The sequence below is a fragment of the Pituophis catenifer genome, unplaced genomic scaffold (genome assembly GCF_029215685.1).
Source record: "Pituophis catenifer annectens isolate HBS135680 unplaced genomic scaffold, rPitCat1.0.hap2 SCAF_2, whole genome shotgun sequence".
Taxonomy (NCBI): Eukaryota; Metazoa; Chordata; class Lepidosauria; order Squamata; family Colubridae; genus Pituophis; species Pituophis catenifer.
The window spans coordinates 196,852,875-196,871,144 of record NW_027256882.1 but is presented as its reverse complement, the minus strand read 5'-3'; the positions used below and the strand labels follow the sequence as shown (position 1 = coordinate 196,871,144).

General features: G+C 40.3%; 1 protein-coding gene and 1 long non-coding RNA gene across 2 annotated transcripts in view; one reads left to right on the top strand and one right to left on the bottom strand.

Moving 5' to 3' along the window:
- The first annotated feature begins 1,537 nt into the window (after positions 1-1,537).
- Positions 1,538-2,276, top strand: LOC139311080 (uncharacterized). Its single transcript, XR_011599920.1, has 3 exons — positions 1,538-1,619; positions 1,955-2,028; positions 2,193-2,276. It is a non-coding gene; the product is annotated as an uncharacterized lncRNA (long non-coding RNA).
- A 13,277-nt stretch (positions 2,277-15,553) lies between these two features.
- The window catches only part of TEX15 (testis expressed 15, meiosis and synapsis associated), a 40,936-nt gene continuing 38,219 nt past the window's right edge, over positions 15,554-18,270 (bottom strand). Inside the window, exon 9 of the mRNA XM_070935411.1 lies at positions 15,554-15,665. Within this exon, the coding sequence (XP_070791512.1) occupies positions 15,647-15,665 (19 nt within the window). The 3' untranslated portion in view covers positions 15,554-15,646. The remainder of the gene's footprint in view (positions 15,666-18,270) is intronic.

Below are 18,270 nucleotides of genomic sequence, written 5' to 3'. Positions count from 1 at the left end.
CCGTTGTGGAGTGGGAGGAGGAGTTTCCCTTTTTTCCTGCCTTTTTCTTCTGTGTGCCCTGTGTACTCTGTGATTTACCTCATGATGCTCCTGTTTGCCCGACACTCTAGTTTGCCGTGTATAGTTGTAAAATATATTTATTTATATAAAAATATAAGTTCATGTCAATATCTCTAACTTCCTTTGGATACTGGCTGCGCAATTCCCTGACAGAAAATATTTTTTTATCTTCTTTGGAAATTTTTTAAATTTGTCTTTCATTTATTTCATCCAAAATAACTTGTGTTTTCTCTTGCCTTTTTTTTTTAGTTCACTATTATGTTACATAAATACAACACAATTGTATTTAGGCAAGATGAAGGCTTTGTTTGCATTCCAAATCATTCTTATATCTCTACCATTTTATTATTTTTCAGAAAACTGTTCTAAATTTCTTTTCACAGTCCCCCATTATTTACCCTCCATCTAAAAGATCCGAGTTTCCATTAAAAAAAAAAACAATCTAAAAAGGGCATTGGCAATATCTCTATGAACCTTAGTTATCAAACCCCTCAGAATCCAAATCACTGTTCTAAAAAAAAAAAAAAACTTTTTCAGAAAAATAAGCATGCTTTTTGAAGTTCCATTTTTGTGTCTTCATGCAGCAGCAAGCTTTAAATTATCCATCAAATTTTAAAAAATGCTTTTGATAGAGTCTTAATTACAAGAGGGAAAGTAAAAAAGGGTAGGTTTCCCCCTTTTTGTGTTTTATCTTTTTGTGCCCTTAATGCTTTCATTTCAAATAGCATTCTATAGTTACAGTCACCATCATGATCTGGCTTATATCATATTTAGTTGTATTTTGTACAATCATCCAGTTGTCTACACTCTTTAATGCTAAACAAATAATATTCCTACAAAAGTGAGGTCTGTTTGTTTAATTCAAATATTTTCAAAAGCACTTTCATCAGAGTTTAAGGTTTCAAAATTATTGTCCCCTTTACCCATTTTAAACTTTCTTACATCCAATTCTTCTTAACCATTTTTTGCTGAAAATTTAAATCCTTGAAATGCTTTTGTTTTTTCCTGCTTCTTTAATCTAGAAAGAATGTTGACTGACCAAGTGGATTTTTTAAATCTTGCCACTCAGAAAGTATATCTTTATCTGTAAAGTAATTACATCTGGCAGAGAATCTGCAGAGAAACTGGCAGTAGAGGACAAAATCATGCTTCTTGACTCTTCTGACTGACTCATGTCTATTTCTCTTCTCTTCACAGAATATCTGGAAAAGGTGTTCGCGGTTTTTCTGTTGTTTGAAGAGCAACATTGAAGACTTTCCTGTGTCTCCTGACAGGTACCACCACCTTCTTCTTAAACCCTGGGCATGGTGGGGCACGATTGATGGACTGCAGAGTCTGTAAGAGCCTCTTACAAAAATGGCTTTCTGTCCAGAAGGGGCTTCAGGGGCAAAAAGATAAGCAGGATGACTAGCCAGGCTTAGAAAGGAGAGGCTCAGCTAGATGGATGTTCTTTGACATGTCACCTTCTTATTCAAGAGGCACAGGAACCAGATGACCAGCAGGGAGAATTGGAGACACATCTTCATGTGTCTGATGGAGACGTATCTTCCTTTCCAGGGGTAAGGATGCTTCTGCAACATGGCCAGTGGGGGTTCATGCTTCAAAACTGGGTGGGGGAAGGGACAAATCCCCACTTGAGGGGAACTTGGCCAGCCTAGAAAACTGAAGAAGAGCTCCTTGGATTCATGGGAAATCTTGATGGCTTGGAAAGGAAAATCCTGGGAAATCCTAAGGAAGAACCATTTTGAGTCTCTTCCTATCAGCCACATTTCCCATGATCTGCTGTCTCTTTGCCCTGTGTAATGTAGCCCTTCCCTCCTGGGGAAGATAAACATTCCACCACATCCAGAGCACTTTTAATGTATACCTTCAATGAAACAATTGTTACTTGCAGGTTGTGATGGGTGCTCCTGCCACCGCCTGGAGTCCCAGGAAGAAAGTTGTCTGGCCAGCTCTCATTTTAAGGAGGTTAGTGTTCTCAGCTGAGGGATTCTGAAGCCCTCAAGAAGGCGGCTAACTGAAGCCCTAAAGAGAATGGCTAGAAGAAAGGTATGCAGAGGGGAGGCATCGCTACCCTCTGCCTCTACTTCTGCTAAAAGAAGAATGACTCAGGCCCTTAATTCTCTCCTCAGAAATGAGAAGACATCGAAGTGGACGCCACAGCTCTCTACAATTTTGGAGACCTGCACTGAGTCTGTAAGGCCAGACCAGCTCCTCCCCATGGTAATGGCAGAATCCCTGTCTTTGTGCATTTGTTAATATGCCAATAGATGGAATATTTGCATTCTTATTTCAGGATCCATCGGAAGAATGCCGACCGATGGAGAAGGCTAAGAGCCCAAGGGATGTGGAGGAGGGACATGCAGGAGGAGACAGTGCCTTTCTTTCAGGGTAGGTAACACTTCGGAGGGTGAAACTTTTGCAGAGGGAAGGCATCTCTGCCTCTGCTTCTGCTAAACGAAGAATGATCAGGGCAATCCCATTGGCAGGCCAAGCTCCTTGGCAGGACATCTGGAAAGGTTCTTAGAGCCTCCACACGACCACTCTTGAAAAAGGGCCCATGGCTACATTTGATCTTTGGCCCTTTGATTTTCTCCCCCCAGAGAGGAAAGGCAAGAGCACCGGAGACCGCAGCTGTCCACCATTTTGGAGACTTGCACTGAGTTGGTAAGTCCTGGACAGTTCCTCCCAATATGAAACGAAGAAGCCCTGTCCCTGTGGATTTCTTGATATGCCAACAGATGGAATCTTTGGCTTTTTATTTCAGGAACCACAAGACCAACCAGTGGAGGAGGAGCTCTCTCCTAATGAGGAGAAAACACCTTCAGAGGTAAGAAGGTTTTAGCAATGGGAAGTGGGAGAAATTGTGCTATACATCCTTCTAAGCTTAAGGCTTGTGAAGGCTCTCTTGCTGTTGGCCCATAGGGCCTGAATGCACCCTATCCTTTAGGAATCTTATTGGGACACAGAAAGCTTAGGATTTAGCAACCAGTGTCATTTGCAGGATTCGCTGACAGACCTGGTGGGCTCCAGGACTAGCAGCCTGTGGGACTTGTACTCCCTTGCTGAACTCCTGGAGGAGGAATCTCAGGATAGCTGGGACCAGGATGCAGAGGCTTCAGAGGTCAGCCCTTCTTCCAGTCCGTGGGTAAGAAAGACAAAGTATTTTCGGTTGGGCAGGGATAGAGTCCCTCTAGTCAATTCTCCTAACCTGATGAACTGTGCTGGAACGCTCTTGGCAGTGGAGAAAAGGGGACACCCGGCCCTTAGGACAGCATACTTAGGCTAACTATATGCACCCAAGCTCTGGTGCGATTGGTTCCTTTGCCACAAAGCAGCAGGGACTGGTGTCCTAAATGGGAAATGTGATCCCCATTCTTTTAGGAATTCTAAGTTTCTTTTCTCTGATGGCTAAAGAGAAATCATTGTCATTCACAGGATTCTCCAGAAGACAGGGAAGACACCCTGGAGGATCTCAGCAGCCTGGAAGAGGACATCCTGGATTCCCTGGACTGCCTTCTTTTATGAGAAGAGGTATCTATTTTACCCTCTTCACGGGTCACTGCCTTGCCTTACGAAGCTCAATGAAGCAATGAGCTATGCTGTGCAGGCCATCTAGGTCAGACAGGTCATAGTCGAGGGTACTAACACAACATGGTCCACTGGAGAAGGAAATGGCAACCATCTCCAGTATCCTTAGGAAGAAAACCCCAGGAAAAGTATCAAAAGGCTAAAAACTACAATGCCAGAAGATGAGCCCCTCAGATCGGAAGGTGTCCAATATGCTACCTGGGAAGAGTGGAGGGCAATTACAAGTAGCTCCAGGAAGAGCAAAGTGGTAATAATAATAGCCTTTGATTCCTCCCCCAGATGTTTCCTCAGATTCCACTCCAGATGTTAGCTTGGAGGAGGAGAAACCGGCATCTCAGGAGGTGAATTGGTCAATGGCTCCGAGCAGTCTGCTGAGAGTGATTTGTCTGAAACAACAGCTGGAGCAGGGCAGCCTTGAGGGTTCAGGTGGGGAAAGCACACAGCTCCCAGCTGGTTAGTGATGGGGAGGGGGAACTGCCTTCTGTACCTGAACCAAGAACACTTAGGGCAGAGAAAAGGCAGGAGCAGCAAAGGTCAGCTTGATTACTTGCAAGGAGCCATTCTCGCCATTCTCGATCGGCTGCACCAGAAGCTGGCTATTTAGCACAGTAGACAGACAGAGGCGATGCTGGGAACGTGTTCATGAGCAGGGGGTTGGACTAGAAGACCTCCAAAGTGCCTTCCAACTCTGTTATTCTGTCTGTCTATAGGACGGCTTCAGCAACGGAGTATCGAGATGGAGGGCAGAATCACCCCCACCTACAAAGCCCTGCATGGAGCTGTTTTCCCCTGGAATTGATGTTTTTTTGTTGTTTTTCTTGTTCTTATTCTTGTTCTTGTTAATTCTGAGATTTTTCAATTTGTTATCTTTTTATCTATATTGTTAAGTGCTAAAAAATAAAAGCAACAGTTAAATAGTTGTTCATTGACCACAATTATTTTCCTTTAACTATCAGTGTAGCATTCAGTAGGTAGAATGATAAATAATTGTATAACATTGAATACATTGAATAAAACTACAAGAACACTTTATATACCCTAATTTATATTTAGGCCTATTGTCATTACACTTTTCTTAGGGACAGGGTGAACTTTTGATTAAATGCAGAATTTCACCAAGGGTCTTTGTCCTAGTTTTGTCTAGGGACATTTATTTTTCACTGCTGTATGTTGAGACAGTGTTATTAGTACTCAGTTACTATATACAATATGAAATGCTATAGGACCATGATGGCGAACCTATGGCACGTGTGCCACAGGTGGCACGCGGAGCCATATTAGTGGGCCCACCAGCTCAGCTCTGGGGCGCATGCGCGCGCCAGCCAGCTGATTTTCGGGCCTTCTGGGCCCACCAGAAGTAGGGAAACAGGCTGTTTCCTGCCTCTGGAGAGCCTGGGGGCGGGGTGGGGAAGGCCCGTTTTTCTTTCTTACCTGGCTCCAGATCCTCTCTGTGTATCTGGGAAGGGCAAAAACAGCCTTTCCCACTCCCTTGGAGGCCCTACGGAGGCTGAAAAGGCCCATTTCCTGACTCCCGGTGGGACAGGAAGTGACATTTTTTCCTGTCCTCAGCCTCCAGAGACTCCTAGAGAGGCTCCTAGAGACTCCTAGAGAGGCTCCTAGAGACTCCTAGAGAGGCTCCTAGAGACTCCTAGAGAGGTTCTGGAGGCTGGGGACAGCAAAAAATGTCACTTCCTTCCCACCGAGAGTTGGGAAATGGGTCCTTTCAGCCACCGTAGGGCCTCCAAGGGAGTGGGAAAGGCTGTTTTCGCCCTTCCCAGATACACAGAGAGGATCTGGAACCAGGTAAGAAAGAAAATGGGGCCTACCAGGCCATCATGTGCCAGGAGTGGGGGGGGAGGGGGTTGCGCACGCATGCGTATGGGCACGTGCACGCGCGACCCTCCCCCACCCCCCGCCCTCCTGGCACGCGATGGCAAAAAGGTTAACCATCACTGCTATAGGATATCTTGCTTGAGCAGGAGGTCAGACTAGAAGACCTCCAAGATCCCTTCCCACTCTATTCTGGTTGATTGATTGATTGATCGATTGATTGAAATAACACAGTTGCTATGAGAATCTGGCTTCCCCATTGCTTTTGCTTGCCAGAAGGACGAAAAGCTGATCACATGACCCTGGGAAACTGCAACCGTTATAAAGATGAGTCAGTTGCCACGCGTCTGAATATTGATCACATGACCATGGGGATGCTGTGATGGTCGTTAAGTGTGAAAAAAGGTCATAAGTCCATTTTTTCCAGAGCTGTTCTAACTTTGAACGATCACTAAATGAATTGTTGTAACTCGAGGATCACGTGTACTTTCTGCAGCATCAACCAGTGTATTATCTAGTAAGAGATGGAATTTTGTTCAGCAACTTCAGGAAGATCTGTCCTTGGGACATCATGATGGTAGGCACATAAAGCACTGTAGAACTGCTATGCCGGCATAAACTTTGTATTCTTCCAGAAAAAGGAATTTTACTGAACTGTACCCAGGTTACAGTGTCTAATAGGCTATAATTTCATGTAAGTCATGCTAAGTTATTACAATACATACACCAGCAAAATACTGTATATAATAAGATACACAAATGAGACAGCTAAAATGGCAGGGAAAGTACATGTCTTAACCTGGCATGAAATGTACGGCGATTTCCATTCAACTGTAAACAAAATTTCTACCGCAAGTGAATGGCAATGTAGCAAACCTTGCTTGGATATTGTCCTCTCAGGAACCTTGTTAATTGGTACTACATTTTCAATTGAAAAGAAAATGTTGATTCAAGTTTATTAAGAATTTAGAATATAAGAGGACCACAAAAGTTCATTCTTCTGCTTTATTCACAATAGTTTCTCAGAAACTCAAAATAGGTTGTTGGGCACGACTTCGCAACTAACAACAACAAAAACTCACTCAAGTTTAATGAGTTTTGAAAATTTCAAGCCAGAGTTATGCCATTGCTTGCTAATCAGAAGTTTTATTTATTTAACAAATTTATATAGCTGCCCATCCCACTGTAGGAAGTTAGCATCCATCCCTCTCCTAGGAAAATGAGATATTTTAGGAAATATTAAAAGGGCAAAATATTTTCCCTAAAAGGGAGGCAGAAACTCAGCCCCCACACCTTTGTCAATGGACCCTTAAGGCTAGTTTATTCTACATAACAAAGATCTACCTCCTGCAGGCAGAGCCATAGTTGGCATTGCCCTCACCCAAGAGCCAACAAAGGTAGGATTAGCCCTCTACCCATCTAGCAACAGAACTCACGACATGGCACCTGGAGAGATTGCATCACCCAGCAAGGCTCAACCAAACTTAGCACACAGACAGACTACAGAATTGCCCCTGCATGGCCCCATGGGAGTCTGACAACCAATCAGAATACAAGATCAAATTCAAAGCTGAACATAAAACTAAGGCACTCTCAGCATCTCGGCCCTTTTTCTGCTCAGGAACTCAAGCCATGTGATCTTGTTTGTGATGGAACCCGGAAGAGTTGGTCACCGCACGCATGCGCACCAGCTAGCTGCTCTCTTCCAGGTTCCGTTGCTCTGGCACATGTGCATATGTGTGTGAGTGTGCTCCAGTTTCGGCACTCGGTGCTGAAAAGCTTAACCATCACTAGGCTATACTATTGATTGTCATTTACAGGTTAGTAATATTTGTCCTCTTTCTGTCAACTTCACCTATTATCCAGAATTAGAAGTTGTTTGTTTAGCACTTCATGGGCTTCGCTAGCAATTTGGTAGCAACATATCCAGTCGTGTAACAACTGCAGCTTTAAATAATATTCATTTATCAAATTTATATGGTTGCTCAATTTGTAAAAAGTGACTCTGAGCAGCACACAATTAGTTAAAACCATAAATATATAAGAATGATTATTAAAATATAAAAGTCATTATTAAAAGAAAAAAAAACATAGCAAAGCACAAGCAAATATTAACCACAGTATGGGAGCCATGTTAGAATTTCACTGCTCTCCTGATACCCCCAGGACCATCGGCAAAGACATATCTTGAGGTCTTCCTGAACATTAATAGAGATGGAGCTATGTAAAAGAAAATAAGTCCTCCCACCACATTCTTATTTTTTTTTTAATTTGACTTATATTCTTCCCTCTGTAATGGGGACAAAAGTTTCAAAATCACAAATTAGAATAGATTCTGTTGTTTAGTTGCCAAGTCATGTCCGACCCATCGCGACCCCATGGACAATGTTCCTCCAGGCCTTCCTGTCCTCTACTATCCTCTTGAATCCATTTAAGCTCATGCCTTCTGCTTCAGTGACTCCATCCAGCCACCTTGTTCTCTGTTGTCCCCTTCTTCTTTTGCCCTCAATCTTAGTCTATCAATAGATTCTAGACAAAGATTAAAAAGCAACAGGAAGTGCCAATCTAATCCCGTGAACATTGTTCCCAATCTGAGCCTAACATGAATTCTTTTCAATCAAATAAGGAAAAAAAATGTCCTTTCTCCAGAGATCACTATTTTCACTCAACAAATGCTAAACAAAAGGAAACTGCAACTCGGCAGGATGCCTAAAAGCGTTCCCTCTTGGAGCACCTGCTAAATACATTCTTGTAGAATTTTTGAAGGGCTTACCTTTGCACACACTTTCAAGGAACAAAGGCAAGATTTCTCCTCTGCCTGCATATTTTATTCTTAGCTCATAAATGAACCTGGTAAGATTTCTAATAGAGCTAAACTGACTTTGGGGCTGGGGAGTGTGTTCTGGAGGGTGGGGAAGATAGCGTGGGGAAGATGGCAGAAAAGGCCCATCTCCTAGGCATAATTCCCCAGGAAATGGGAGCTGCATTATGTCCTCTCTACCTGATCTGATGGGATGGGCAGATACCTTTGGAGAGAGTTGGTCCCTCGAATAACCCACCCCAATCCCATAAAGGGCTTTAACAGTTAAAACCAGCACTTGAGTTGAATCCGGAAGCAACCAGGTAACCAATGCAGTTCATTTTCCACAGCTTCTGGGCAACATTCAGTGCATACAGTATTTAAACCCACTAAAATGCAAAACTGTATTGTGTGGACAAGTCAAGTCTAAAACCTGACTTTCTATTTCATTTGATTAAACATGCCAACAGCCCAATGTAGCCTTAATCGTACAAGTAGTTCTTGGGTACTTGTTCAATGGCTGTTCAAACTTGCGATAGTGCTGAATTTACTGGACTTACTGAAGCTTGGGAGGTTTAGCCATTGCATTGTTCCCGTGGTCACATGATTGCAATCCAGGCACATAGCACCCACTTATGATTATGATATTGCAGTGAGCTGATATCATATGATCGTGATTCCATATTCTATTGGCTTCCCACAAGCAAAGGAAACACGGCCTTGTGAGGCCCTCTCTTAATGAAGGCAACCGGACTGCTGGAGCAGTGCTGCTATCACACTTTTATGACTACATCACTTAGCAGTGGCAATTATAGTTCCAGTTGCCATAACACATGGACTACCTGTACCATACGGTTATGAAACGCTCATGGATTTGATTTTCTCTTAAAAGTTTTCACTGGCAGATAAGTTTCACTTATCTGAAAGAATAGGTGACAGTCTTATCATCAAAGATCTAAGTAAGCATTTACCATTTTTTTGAGTATAAGATGCTCTGGAGTATATGACGCACCTTAGTTTTTGGGGAGGAAGAAAAAAAAATCTGCCTCTGCCTACCATCATCCATCAGTATTCATCTGGCTAGTGTCCTGTCAGTGTGTGAGAGAGTTGAGGGCTGTGTGGAAACTGACAGTATTTGCTGTATGAGCAACAAGGAGACAGTTTGGCACCTGGGTGTGGCTTAGCTCTGCAGCTCTGAGTCTGTGCTGAGCTCTAAACTAGTCCGCTGCTCAAAACTGAAACTGAAACTCCTCTCCTCTGCTTGTGTTTTGCTTGTATTTACTACCACGCTGGAAAACCTGCTTTTGGTATTGTATATTTACTTCATGTTATATATAAAAAGAAGTTACTGAATCCTGCTGAATCAGTTACTTGTGTGTGCTTTCTTGATGTGATTGCTGCTGCAAACTCTGACATGTTCTTGCAGCAAGTAGCAAACAGCCAGGTCAGCTTCAGCACATTATTGCAGCCTGATTCAGCACGAGCAGCTGATTGGCGGAATACTCCCAATCATCTGTTTCAGGCTGCAGGGATTGCCACAGACCATCGCCGCCTCCATGCCTCACATTTTCGGCTACATTCGTTGTATAAGATGCACCCAAATTTTCACCCTTTTGGGGGGGGGAAGTGAGTCTCCGAAAAATATGGTAATAAACTATTCAAAACATTAGACAGAAAGATTGTCATGAAAAAAGATTTAATTTGGGACAAAAAAATGACCAGTTAAACCTTTGAAAATAAAGCAAAAATACGAATGTTAAGTGATGTTATTCTCACTGTAACAGCACAAGTCTTTTTTCTGCAGAACAATAGTACAATAGATATGGCTCATGCTTGTAATTTAATTCATGCTATATGTAATTCTACTTCTACCTTTTTTGAAAGGGAGGCATGGTGGCTGGAAAAGGTCTATACTCTGGTGGTTTGAGTCCTACCGTGTGATGGGGTGAGCTCCTGTCACTTGCCTCACTCCTGCCAACGTAGCAGTTTGAAAGCATGTAAATGCAAGTAGACAAACAGTACCACTTTGGTGGGAAGATAACAGCATTCCATGTTTCACACTGACATGATGTCATGCTTCCACAAGACCATGGAAAAATCTTTGGACAGCACTGGTTCAATGGCTTAAAAAGAAAAAGGAAATCACCCCTAAAGACGGCTACAACTAGTGGAGTAAATTCTGCAGGGACACCTTTACCTTTTACTTCTTCTGAAGTTCAGCTATTTCTAAATCATCTTTTTGTTTTGCCTTTTCAAGTACAGTGGCAATTTTGATGTTGTCATCTGTATTACACAAAATTCTTCAAAGATTCTATAAGCATTTCAGTGCAAAATAAATTTACGTAATGCTGGATTCTGCCTTCATTTCTATGTTTATCTCATTCTATGGCTAATATTATAGTTAAACAAATGAAAGAACATTTGCAATTTGTCTTGTAACAAATGAGACATTAAAGTCACAAGTATAGATTTTAGAGCAGAATTATGTGTTACATTAGTAAATATGTTGAATTTCCAAGCCTGTATTGCCGAGACAGAAAAAAAATGATGGGTGTAGGTTATTTTTCTCTCTACTTACTTATCAGGCTACTCTCTCAGATCCTGAATTTTTTTTCCTGATTTATGGAAAGAAGGTTAAATACAAGTAAGTATGTAGAGCAAAATACTGGAGCAGAATTACAAAATCTATTATTAGTCTCCTCTCCCTGCCTGCCGATGCTGTATTAACATTGCAGGATGGATTCAGAATAGTAAACTGGAGGTATCAAATGCGGTTCCTAGTTGAAGACTGATAAATGAGGTTTATGTGGTTTTGAAATAATTGCTGGGAAATGATCCTTGTAACCATTCATATATTAGGACTATCATATTGTTATATACCCATTGTATTTTGTTCTTTTTCATTGATTATTTTATTGTTCTCTTATTTTATTTCTGTTTACATTCTTCATTTGGTAAGGACTTGCCTCTCCTTTCTGCTCAAGAAAGTAGAACTCTTGAAACAATTGACATTTCAAAAGGAAACTTTTATTGAGGGAAAGTCATAACAAAACAAAGAAAGCAAGATCTGAGGATTCCCGTGCAATTCCGTTATATTAAGTTAGAGACCCCTCCCCTCAGTCCGGTGTTGAATAAGCCAATCTGCAGGTTCGAAGATGTTTTGAGAATTGCAGGCTGAGAAGGTGATAAGCTATTTTCATCTTCGTTGCTTGCTGGAGGCTCTGGAGCTGAGACAAAACAGATGGTCCTCCCCCACACTCTTGTTCCCAGGAAGGTAAATCAAAGCACAGGTTAGATAGGCACCAGAAAGGTGGTTATAAACTGAGGAATACCTCCAGGCTCCCTCCCTACCAGAACGGCAGCGTCCCAATAAGGATCTATGGGACCTGACTCATTTCTTTCTTTTGACTGTTGTTAAGCCACCCAGAATAGCCCATGGTGAGATAGGCAACAAATTTAACAAACACATTGAGTCGGTATTATTTCTTTCATACTGTCTTAATATGTAAGAAGAAATCTAAAAAGCTCAAAAGCAACTCACCATCCGTGTTATAACTGAAACTAATTGAATTTTATCTTTGTTGGACAAAGATACTGACAACCATTAACTGTCATTCAAAAAATATCACCTCCAGAAATATTGGTGATTTAGTAATTATTGAAATGGCATTGTTTCACAAACCAATAGTGGAAGGATATGGAAAAACAGTATGTGACAAAGGCCAATTTTCTTCATATCGAGTTTGCTGCTGCTGATAACTATATGGATAAGCTGCTATAGAACTGAAGTATCCATGCATTGGATGGGCCTGTGCAATATTAAAACTTTGTGATTCTCTAACATCAAAGTGACTAATAGTCTCTGTGTGAAACATACTGGAGTATGCAGTATTCACTGTACATGCAGTTGCAGACACTGCAGGATTTAGTGGATATATTTCATAGGAATTTAATTCTTGGTAAGTCTGAGTTACTAAGTGGGAATTATTAGCTTGATAGAAGTACCATGAATAGTAAGGATAGGAAGTCCTATACATGTGCATAGATGTTCCCTCAAAATATTCATTTTGACTAATAGGAGACCATTCATCAGAATTTTGGATATTGTCACTGAAAGGAGGTTCAGATTGGAAACTTTGCTGTTCCATGAATTTATTTAATTCTGTCACCATTGAGGATTCTGAGTTATATGGGGGTGGGTATTTGGGAATTTCAGATTTTTCACTATTTGCACTATTGTCTGGGGATAAACTGATGTCCATGTTGCATTCAGACTCTACATTTGAATCATTTTGAAAACCACCAAATTTTAAGTTTTGCTGTGCATTTTTTGTGACCAGTAGAAAATCACCTTCACCTAATTTTTCCACTGAGCTAATAGCTTCTTCGGCAGATCTCTGAACTTTCACTGGAGATACAGACATACATTTATTTACATCACTATAGGATGAAAAGTATTCATCATGTTCCTTTGCATACTGACTGGTCTTTCTTCCCCCTTTGACATTTTTTAGATCCTGCAAATTTTGCTGAATTGAAAATGCATCTGCATTATTCAATTTGACTTCTGAGGTATTTGGTGGAGCATGAATAAGTTCACAGGGATAAGCATCTTTTAACTGTGAAAAAGTGATTGGTGTTCTCTCTCTCAAATTCCTATTGTTTCTATACTGGGTTTCCAGTGGAGTTTTTAACTGTGGTCCTTCACCTTCTGAGGATTTACACTTGTTTCTGCAAAACAAACATCAGATTAATTTCCTACAATTTTTGAAATAATTTTTACAATATCAAAAGGGTGGAATGTTAAAATATCCTTCATTGTAAAATCAGCTTCTCAATTCTCCAAATGTCTCAGAAGTGCTATGAAGAAAAGAATTCAATACAACAACACATTAAAACAGTAGGGTTTTCTGGAATTCATCAAAACTGCTGTCATATTTATATTTATGAACCCAGAATGAGACATTAAAGTACCGTATTTTCCGGCGTATAAGACGACTTTTTAACACATGAAAATCTTCTCAAAAGTCGGGGGTCGTCTTATACGCCGGGTGTCGTTCTCCTGTAATCAGGCAAACCAGCCCGAAAGGCTCTGACTAGCCTTAAATGGCTCTGGCGATCCAAGCTCTGACGATCCCAGCTGAGTTGCCTGCCAATCAGGCAACACAGCTGGGATCGCCAGAGCCATGGATCCAAGCTCTGACGATCCCAGCTGAGTTGCCTGCTAATCAGGTAACTCAGCTGGGATCGCAAGAGCCCTGTAAAAGAAAAAAAGTTTTCCCCCTCCAGCTTGCTTACCTTAGCTGCTAATCACAACGCTTGCCTTGCTTCGCTTGCCTGAATCCATTCCATCAGCAAGCCACTCCCTGCCTGCAATCAAGCAGGCAGGAGTTGTAGACTTCAACTCCCAGAATTCCTCAGCCAGCAAAACAAAGCTGGCTGAGGAATTCTGGGAGTTGAAGTCTACAAGTCTTAAAGTTGCCAAGGTTGGAGACCCCTGTTCTATTGGGTAAGTTTTTTTCCCCTTTGGGAGCTTTAAAAAAAATAGTTAATTGGGGTTTTTTTAGTTGTTCTTTTTTAGACCTAGCCATTTAAAACTTAGGAAGTTTTAAATTTAGTTTTCATATAAAAATAAAAATAAAATAATATTTGTGCAGCTTTCTGAGATTTAGTGTTTCTGTAGTGTTTCACTCTAACTACACAAACACACAAAATCTCACAAAGCTGTATGTGGAATTTTGTGTGTGTAAAGTATGAAAGTTGTTTTTTTGGGGCTTTTTGTGGCTGTGTGAGGTTCCTGCTTGTTGCAGGGGCCATTTTGGGTCTAGCACAGCTGCTTTTACATTGTGGGTGAGCCAGTTGATGTTTTTTAATTTTTATTTGGTGTGCGTTGGAAGAGGGGTAGTCTTATACGGTGAGTATAGCCCAAACCCTATATTTTAACAGGAAAAGTTGGGGGTCGTCTTATACGCCCAGTCGTCTTATATGCCGGAAAATACGGTAGTGAAGATCAGGCCTATATAAACTGCTTTTTAAATTTTGACTATAAATATCAAGGTTTAAGACTCATGCATGTAAGCATAATCAGCAGAGACTTATTCCTTGCTGTAAGCATGCGTACATACAGTACATGAAATCCCATTCTGAGAGGTCTTTCAATTATTATATTCATGTTTTCATCACTCATTTTGTGAAGATAACACCTTTATATCTTATGAAAATAGAAACATGATGATTAAAAAAAAAGTTAAAACTAAAAACTATCTAAAGTATTATTTAAAAGTTAAGGACTTCATCAACTTTAAAAATATTTTGGCTAGCTGTTCTGTAATCCTTCTCAAAGATAATTGCTTTCTCATGTAGGTGTACACAAACTAAATAATATGGGAGCAAAAATAATGTGAAGATTTTGCTTAAAGTGCAATATACCAATTTTTATTCTAGTTCAGATTGGAGAACAAAAAATAGCTGTGGTATATGGCCGTGATGGTGAACCTATGGCACGTGTGCCACAGGTGGCACTCAGAGCCCTCTCCGTGGGCACGAGCCATCGCCCCAGCTCAGTTTTGCTGTGCATGCACGCGCGCCTCCCTCCGGCCAGCTGGTTTTCGAGTCTCTGCCCCACATGCACAGGTCTTGCATGCGTGGGGGTTGGGTGCACATGTGTGCGTGCACTCTGGGGGAATGCACACATGCATGGGGGTGGGGTGCACACAGGGGGTCACGCACGCATGGGGTTGCGTGTGTGTGTGTCACGCATTGCATTATGGGTGTCTGTGCACACTTTTGGCACTTGATGCGGAAAAGGTTAGCCATCACTGGTATATGGACAAAGCATCTTTAACAAAGGATTTTAAGAAATCTGAGTGTTAAAGTTCAGCTTAATGAGTTACAAAATCCAAATGGCATAAGACTCAAAGCATATTTTCTTTCATAATCTTAAACTGATTATATATTCACTTTGTTTTATGGTTTGCTGAATAAATTGCAATTGATTGAGATTGTACAAGTTAAGCCAAAGCAAAGTAAGCCATATCATGTTTTAATATGTTGTATAAATTCAATTTTAAATGCTAGTGCACTATTTAATTATATCATAAATCAAAATAAAAACAAAAACGGGTGAACAGATGTAAAAATTAACAGTTTTCAGAATATTTTTTTATGCCTTTAAGCCAGTGTTGACTCTTCGTGACTGCCTGGTGTAGTTCTTGAAATTTGCTTGGGAAGATTTCGTAAGTACTTGCCCTTGCTTGCTTCCCAGTGCTTAGATAGGAGACTGGTGCAGATTTACCCAGTTGGCTACATAGCTAAGGCAGGACTAGAAATTGCAGTCTCCTGGTTTCTACCCTGATGCCTCAACCACTACATTAAAGTGGCTCTCCTAAATAATAAATAAATACAAATTAATAATAAATAATAAATTTAGTACACCCCAAATGCATCTTAGACATAGTTCACTACCTAATATTTAGCATTCTCCTTTTTCATATTGCTAATTATTCCTATACTTATTTGGAACTTTTACAATTTGTACAATATAATTTTTTTAAAAAATGTACGTATCATAAATTTCCCTTTGAGTTACTTATAAAGGAATAAAGGTAGGATAAAAATGCAATAAAATAAATAACAAATAAATACTAATCAATAAAATTCAAAAAGAAAAAAGAAAAAAATCAAATACAGAAACAAATCCCACTGTAAGGACTATCTCTGAAGAATCTTTTCATGAGGAAATGTTGGACTCAGGAGGACTCAAGGGAAATTGGATTTTTTTATCAGCAGGATAGCCAAATGCTTTTCCAGAAATGGGAACAGGAGTTGGAAGAACCCCATTCCCGCATGTCAGAACTCTAGAGAGTATATACAACTCAGCCTTTAAAAGCAAAAATACAAAGAGCATTTTGCAATCATCTCTGTTTTACACTCTATAGCTTATATTCTATAACTTTTGTGAGGCAATCACTAAGATAGCTGGTCAGTTAACAAGCCTTTTTCAGCAGAAATTCAAATGGCAAGAAAAGCAACTTCGTACTCCTGTCCTCTTACTCCTTGTCTGTTTGAAAGTGAGAAGTGAAATAGATTACTAAATATTCCAAGACAGGGAATTCTATGGGGCTGCCATTAGGGAAAAGAACACAATCTACCATACCATCATTTATAAACTATACTGATTGAATCCGCATTGTATTAAACAAATTACATTTTGAATTTGTTGTGTGTACATTTCCCTTGAGCTGGTTTGTGGAAAAGGATAGCAATCAATACATAATACTAGTACACAATGATCAACACAGTGGATCTCATTCTGCATCCTGAAATTTCCATATTTTCTACAACATGGAGCTCCATATAGAAAACACAAGCGTAAATAAACTTAAGTATGATCAGATTATTTGTACAACACCCTATTCTGTTTCTTTTTATGAAGATAATAAAGTAGCCAAAACTGCAAAATACAGCACTACTGGCTTACCCACATTGTTCTACAATAAAACCAAGCAGTAACCCTAGTTCTTAAGGGAATAAACTCTGCATAGAGAGGTACTTTCAAAAAGGCAACTGGACTTTCTTGATTTTTCTTGAAGACATTTCACTTTTCATATAAGAAACTTCTTCAGCTCTAACTAACTGGTGGGAAATCGAAAAGATCTATACTGTTTGCAGTCAACCAATTAACAGTCTAGAGTTGTGATGGCGAACCTATGGCACCTGTGCCAGAGGTGGCACTCAGAGCCCTCGTTGTGGGCATGTGCACCGTTGCCAGCTGCTCTTCTGGGTTCGGTCATGCGCATGTGCGCTGGACAACTGGTCCAGCACGCATACGCACCAGCCAGCTGCTCTCTTCCGGGTTCCAGTGCACGTGCTCCAGTTTCAGCCCTCGGTGCTGAAAAGGTTAGCTGTCACTACTCTAGAGTATTAAGTTTCCAAGAAAAATCAAGAAAACCCAGTTGCCTTTTTGAAAGCACTTTTGGGACAACCATAACTAGGATGCCTGAGAACCTCCATGCCTTGACAAAAAGCAACCAAGCATTGCCTACACATTTTTAGAATTAGGTTCAATTTATTTATAAGCATTTTTCTAATACTTCACTGCTTCCAGGTAATGATTTAATTTGCCCACTACTTCTTTGGAAGCTCCAGAGAAGGAAAGATGGATACAGATTGCTGACACCATATTCCAAATTTATGGCTACATTCCAGCGGCTTCATCTAGATTTGATAAAGGAGACAAAATAGAACCATGGAGGATTTCAAAAAGCCAAACCATGAGCATCATTTCAGACTGAAGGGGTTGTTTCTTATGGTAAAACACAAATTGTAATGGGCATTGCTCAGGGATATCAGCACTATGGTTGATGTCAGTTAACACCATCAGGAAGTTAAACAAATTACAGATTGATTTTCCCCAGTATAAGCCATTATTGAGAGTATTGAAGATCATTTTAGCTCTAGAACTAGTTTTGAAGCTAGCAAAGTTTGTTATAGCTACATGCTTAACATGTCACCCAAAAATAAAGCATATTTAAGGTTATACAATAATGATAAAATTTGAAAAAAATCCTAAATGTGAGTTTTAAAATAAAAACTACCGAGACTTGCTGTATGTTTTAAATGGTGCAATGTCTTAACACAGGTCAGTAATCTCTCTTTATTTTCTCCTCCAACCATCTGGCATATATTTGTGAATCATCCATTTATGTTAAGAGTTTTATACTATATGTAAGTGGAATAAAAATAACTTATTGGGAACTAATATCAAGATTCCTCGTACAATATAATTATCACTAATGAAATTCCTCAATCAAACTGGCAATTTTTATTCCCATGCAAATGTGGAAGAGGGAAAGAAATAAAAAGGCTGCAGCAGGAAGAAAAATCTGTTGATGTATTGTTGGACTTCAATCTTATCCAAGCACATTTTTTGAACAAAAGTTTAAAACTGAAATAATAAAAGATGTGAACAAATGCACTAGGTGTTTCTT